Genomic DNA, 6,672 nt, shown 5'->3' on the forward strand with positions numbered 1-6,672 from the left:
GCAGATTCTGGCCACCCATCAGTAAGCGGCGGATTCTTAGATGTGGACCAGGCTGTTTGATTCCAAAGCGCACACATGAGAGTGGCAATCGAAGTGCTGATTTTCTACAATAAACCTGCTTCTGCCCGCACGTTCCCAGTTCTCGCACTGCTGGTTGCTCAACCCGAACACCAGGAAGTTATCTTTTCATTCTTCCTTCTTCCTCACTCCACATCCAATCCATTAGCATGATTTCAGTTCCACACCCCAAGTAGTTCTAGACCCTACCCTCTTATTGCCATTACCCCATGTCTTCATCTTTTGCCCAGATTACAAGAGCCTCGTGTTTTTCTCTCCCTGCTGTTGTCACTCTTATGATGCATGTTTTCCTTTTTTCTTTTTTCTGCTTTGAGGAAGAAGGCAGAAATTGCCCTCTTTCTAGTTTTAAGATCTCTTCACCCTTTTTCAAAAATACTTATGACATACCTACTGTGTGCAAGCGCTGAAATAAAGAGTGTCTTGGACAATCTAAGTACAAGGAAGCGAGTGCTTTATCTGACAAAAAAAGCCAAGTATTACAGCAGAATACTTCACTAAATGCACTTGAGTTCATAAAGTGACACAGATTCATTAAAGATTAATTTCATCTCCTAATTGGCTACCCATTATGGTGGCTGGTGGCTTTTGCAGTCTGCAATCAGTTTATACTTAGCTTTATAAAAAGGTCCAACGAAGGTCCGCCTAGTCAAAGCTATGGTTTTGCAGTAGTCATGTGCAGATGTGAGTTGGACCATAAAGAAGGCTCAACACAAAATAATTGATGCTTTTGAATGTGGTGCAAGAGAAGATTCGTAAGAGTCTCTTGGACTGCAATGAGATCAAACCAGTCAATCCTAAAGAAAATCAACCCTCAATATTCATTGGAAAGACTGATGCTGAAGCTACAATACTTTGGCCACCTGATGCAAAGAGCTGACTCGCTGCAAAAGACCCTGATGCTGGGAAAGATTGAAGGCAAAAGCAGAAGGGGACAACAGAGGATGAGGTGATTGGATGGATTACTCACGGATTAATCAGTGATCTGATTAAATGGACATGAGTTTGAACAAACTCCAGGAGACATGAAGAACAGGGAGGCTTGGCATGCTGCAGTCCATGTGGTCACAGAGTCAAACACAATTTAGTGACTAAACAACAACAAATCCCTTATATGTGGAACCAAAAAATGGAGCAAATGAACCTATGTTTGAAGTAGAAACAGACTCACAGACATACAGAACAGACTTAGGGTTTCCAAGGGGGAGCAGGGGTCGGGGAGGAGGGGACTAGGAGTTTGCGATTACTCGATGCAAACTGTTACATACAGAGCTCAGAAAACACAACAGTGCACAGGGAACTCCATTTACTCTTCTGAAATAAACCATAATGGAAAAGAAAATAAAAAACAATGTATACATGTATATAAGTAAGTCATTTTGCTATACAGCAGAAATGAACACAACATTGTAAATTAACTGCACTTCAATAAAAAATTACTAAAAAATCTCCACGACACTGCACAACGTTGTGAATGTATTTAATGCTACCTCTACACTGAAAAACGGCTAACTTTGTGAATTTTTAGTTATGTGTGTGTTTCAACAATAGAATAACACAAAAAACAAAGAAAAACTCCAAGGAGTCATAGCTTGGTCCCTTTTGTACTGTGTCCACACATTAAAGACACTCAATAAATATTTACGAATAAAAGTAGAAAATATGGGTCCAGTGATAGGATTTGTGTACCTTTTTTAAGTTTCTACCTCTGTCACTCTTAATAAAGGCAGTGAGAAGATAAACTAAATATCACTTAGAAGAAACATGCGTTGATGGTACCATTATTTGTAACATCAGTCTGGTTCCTATCTTTACATGTTAATTGAGAAAATCAACAAAGAAATCCATCTGTCCCAAACTAAAAGCACAAGAAAAAAGCCTCATCTATTGTTTCAATAAGGAAGCAACAGCGTGGATGGAAATTTATCTGATGGGTGAAATATAAGCAGGGTCTCCTTAGAGTCCACCAAGGCAACTTAAGGTTGCCATAGCTGACCAGCTTGAAGTGATTTCTTCCACCAGCAAGATCAGCAGATTTATGAATTCTAGTTCATACCCATAGGCAAAGGACATAATATCATACCAAAAAAATGTGCTAGAAAACTCAGTAATACCAGTATGTTTTTATTAATAGTTTTAGAATTTACTCACAACTTTGCTAGACTGAGAAAGATGATGAATCCAGTGAACTATCATTTCCTGATGCCTACTAAGGGAAGCCTTTGATGGTAGGCTTTAAGTATTCACAAACGCACAAATCATGGTTAAGACAGGCCTGTGTACAGTTTACATGTGCTGGACTAGCTGATATTACTTTATATATGCTAGGCAGATAATCTGTTTTCTGACCTTATAAAACTCACCTCCTTCGTTGTTACCATTGGAGTTTCTTTCAGACTGAGGATTATTCTGGCTTGAAGATCCTATAAAAACAAAGAAATATCCTGTGAAGAACGGCCATCAACATTGAACTAAGGGTACTGGCAATATGTTTCTTTTGGCCCCAAGGGGTGGCAGGGTAGATTACTCCACAGGAAGTTCTACTTTTGCACTGCTTCTATGAAACATGCCTTGAAACTGTTCATAAATCTAGATCTGCATCACTGGATTTTTTAAGACAGAAAACATGTAGCTAATGTAACACTTACTAGGTACTTACTATGTGCCAACCACTGATAAAATAGATTGGATATGAGGCCATGCGGTTATGAGGAATTTCTACTACTGACAACTCTGCTCTTCTGAGGAGAACAGACCACCTTTAATATTAACGAGTGCCCAGGTCTTATGCACCAGCACACCTAACTTCATACAATGGAGAGAAGGTGAAATGGCTTAGGGTTTTCATGTAAACTTGGAAGCCTTCTTGATATAATTTTTTGAATTTTTAACTAGTAACTTAAAATTTGGAAAAAGTATGGAAGAATTCTATGCTCCAGATAAGCAGCTTTTCAGGGTACAATATTCACCCTGGATCTTTATATAATGGAAGATTAAATACATATATTACATGGGAGGCGAGCAAGTATGTTATTTTGTACTTTCCCAAACTATGCCCTGCAGAAGGCAATGGCACCCCACTCCAGTACTCTTGCCTGGAAAACCCCATGGACGGAGGAGCCTGGTAGGCTGCAGTCCATGGGGTCGCTAAGAGTCGGACACAACTGAGCGACTTCACTTTCACTTTTCACTTTCATGCATTGGAGAAGGAAATGGCAACCCGCTCCAGTGTTCTTGCCTGGAGAATCCCAGGGACGGGGGAACCTGGTGGGCTGCCGCCTATGGGGTTGCACAGAGTCAGACACGACTGAAGCGACTTAGCAGCAGCAGCAGCAGCAAAGTATGCCTCCGCCAACCCAAAAAACTCCCAAGTACAAAGAAAGTAAGCAATAACAATTCTGATAAAGCTATCTTTACTCTTTCTGCCATTTTCTTCCTCTTGCTGGAACCATAATCCATTTATACCAAAAGACTATGCTGTGAAGATTAAACCTGAAAAAGATCAAGGTCAGTAGACTATGTATTTAGCAGCAGGTAGCAAGTAACTGACAATATTACGAAGGTCTTACTACATGCCACGCCTTGTGGGGAGCATGTAACCTGCATTAGCCCATCTAACCCCCAAACAATTCTGCGGCAGGAACACAGCTAGGCAGTGACAGAAGACCCATAGGAGACCACCCAGCTGTGTTTAGTTGCTCCACTGTGTCTGACTCTGTGATCCCATTAACTGTAGCCCACCAGGCACCTCTGTCCATGGAGATGCTCCAGGCAAGAATACTGGAGTGAGCTGCCATGTCCTCCTCCAGGGGATCTTCCCAACCCAGGGATGGACTCCAGGTCTCCTGCACTACAGGTGGATTCTTTACCATCTCAGCCACCATGGAAGCCCATGAATACTGGAGTGGGTAGCCGATCCTGTTTTCCAGGGGGATCTTTCCCACTCAGGAATCGAACCAGGGTCTCCTGCCTTGCAGGCAGATTCTGGCCACCCAGCCAGTAAGTGGTGGAGTCTCAGATGTGGACCAGGCTGTTGATTCCAAAGTGCACACATGAGAGTGCCAAATTGAAGTGCTGATTTTCTACAATAAACCTGCTTCTGCCCACATGTTCCCAGTTGTTGCATTGCTGGTTGCTCAACCCTAACACCCGGAAGTTATCTTTTCATTCTTCCATCTTCCTCACTCTACCATCCAATCCATTAGCAATGATTTCAGTTCCCCACCCCAAGTAGATCTAGACTCTACCCACTTATCCCCACTACCCCATGTCTTCATCTTTTGCCCAGATTACAAGAGCCTCCTGTTTTTCTCTCCCTGTTGTCGTCACTCTTATGACAGATGCTTTCCTTTTCTCTTTTTTTTGGCTTGAGGAAGAAGGCAGAAACTGCCTTCTTTCTAAGCTCTTCTAGTTTTAAGATCTCTTCACCTTTTTCAAAAAATACTTATGAAGTATCCACTGTGTTCAAGCACTAAAATAAAGACTGTCTTGGACTTTCTAAGTACAAGGAGTCAAGTGCTTTACATGACAAATAAAGACCAAGTATTACAGCAGAATACTTCACTAAATGGAATTAAGTTAAGTTCATAAAGTGCCACAGATTCCTTAAAGATTAATTTCATCACCTAACTGGCTACCAATTATGGTGGCTTTTGAAGTCTGGCAATCACTTTATAGATAGCATATTAAAAAGCAGAGACATTACTTTGCAAAAAATAGTCTGTCTAGTCAAAGCTATGGTTTTTGCAGTAGTCATGTATGCGTGTCAGAGGTGGACTATAAAGAAAGCTGAATGCCAAAGAATTGATGGTGTTTAACTGTGGTGTTGCGAGAAGACTCTTGAAAGTCCCTTGGACTACAAGGAGATCAAAGCAGTCAATCCTAAAGTAAACAACCCTCAATGTTCATTGGAAAGACTGATGTTGAAGCTACAATACTTTGGCCACCTGATGCAAAGAGCTGACTCAATGGAAAAGACCCTGATGCTGGGAAAGACTGAAGGCAAAAGCAGAAGGAGGCAACAGAGGATGAAGTGACTGGATGGGTTAATCACTGATTAATCAGTAATCTGATTAAATGGACATGAGTTTGAGCAAACCCTGGGAGAGATGAAGGACAGGGAAGCTTGGCATGCTGCAGTCCATGGGGTCACAGAGTCAGACACAACTTAGTAACTCAACAACAACAAATCACTTATATGTGGAATCTAAAATATGACAAAAATGAACCTATCTATGAAGTAGAAACAGACTCACAGACATACAGAATAGACATAGGGTTTCCCAGGGGGAGCCTGGGCCTGGGAGGGAGGGACTAGGAGTCTGGGGTTAGTAGATGCAAACTGTTACATACAGAACTGAGAAACAACAACGGTGCTCAGGGAACTCCATTTACTATTCTGCAATAAACCACAAGGAAAAGAAAATGAAAAGAATGTATACATGTATATAACTAAGTCATTTTGCTGTACAGCAGAAATGAACAAACATTGCAAATTAACTGTACTTCAATAAAAATTTAATAAAAAATCTCCATGACACTGCACAACATTGTGAATGCATTTAATGCCACCTGTACACTTAAAAAGAAAGTGTATTGTCAAAGAAAGGCAATGCCAAAGAATGCTTAAAGTACTGCACCATTGCACTCATCTCACATGCTAGTAAAGTAATGCTCAAAATTCTCCAAGCCAGGCTTCAGCAGTACGTGAAATGTGAACTTCCAGATGTTTAAGCTCGTTTTAGAAAAGGCAGAGGAACCACAGATTAAATTGCCAACATCCGCTGGATCATTGAAAATGCAAGAGTTCCAGAAAAACATCTATTTCTACTTTATTGACTATGCCAAAGCCTTTGACTGTGTGGATCACAATACACTGTGGAAAATTCTGAAAGAGATGGGAAAACCAGAGCACCTGACCTGCCTCTTGAGAAACCTACATGCAGGTAAGGAAGCAACAGTTAGAACTGGACATGGAACAACAGACTGGTTCCAAACAGGAAAAGGAGTACCTCAAGGCTGTATATTGTCACCCTGCTTATTTAACTTATATGCAGAGTACATCATGAGAACACTGGGCTGGAAGAAGCACAAGCTGGAATCAAGATTGCTGGGAGAAATATCAATAACCTCAGATATGCAGATGACACCACCCTTATGGCAGAAAGTGAAGAGGAAATCAAAAGCCTCTTGATGAAAGTGAAGAGGAGAGTGAAAAAGTTGGCTTAAAACTCAAAATTCAGAAAACTAAGATGGTGGTATCTGGTCCCATCACTTCATGGGAAATAGATGGGGAAACAGTGGAAACAGCGACAGACTTATTTTTTTGTGCTCCAAAATCACTGCAGACGATGACTGCAGCCATGAAATTAAAAGATGCTTACTCTTTGGAAAGAAAGTTATGACCAACCTAGATAGCATATTCAAAAGCAGAGATATTACTATGCCAACAAAGGTCCATCTAGTCAAGGCTATGGTTTTTCCAGTGGTCATGTATGGATGTGAGAGTTGGACTATGAAGAAAGCTGAGCACCGAAGAACTGATGCTTTTGAACTGTGGTGTTGGAGAAGACTCTTGAGAGTCCCTTGGACTGAAAA

The 6,672-nt window shown here is 41.1% G+C and overlaps 1 protein-coding gene across 4 annotated transcripts in view; it reads right to left on the bottom strand.

Annotated features, from left to right (window-relative positions):
• Positions 1–6,672, bottom strand: part of TMEM123 (transmembrane protein 123) — an 82,188-nt gene that overhangs the window by 65,458 nt on the left and 10,058 nt on the right. For all 4 annotated transcript variants that reach the window (XM_010834076.1, XM_010834075.1, XM_010834072.1 and 1 more), the window contains one exon: positions 2,439–2,498. In XM_010834076.1, coding sequence (XP_010832378.1) covers positions 2,439–2,498 — 60 coding nt within the window. The remainder of the gene's footprint in view (positions 1–2,438; positions 2,499–6,672) is intronic.

The sequence above is a fragment of the Bison bison genome, unplaced genomic scaffold (genome assembly GCF_000754665.1).
Source record: "Bison bison bison isolate TAMUID 2011002044 unplaced genomic scaffold, Bison_UMD1.0 scf7180017864010, whole genome shotgun sequence".
Classification (NCBI taxonomy): domain Eukaryota; kingdom Metazoa; phylum Chordata; class Mammalia; order Artiodactyla; family Bovidae; genus Bison; species Bison bison.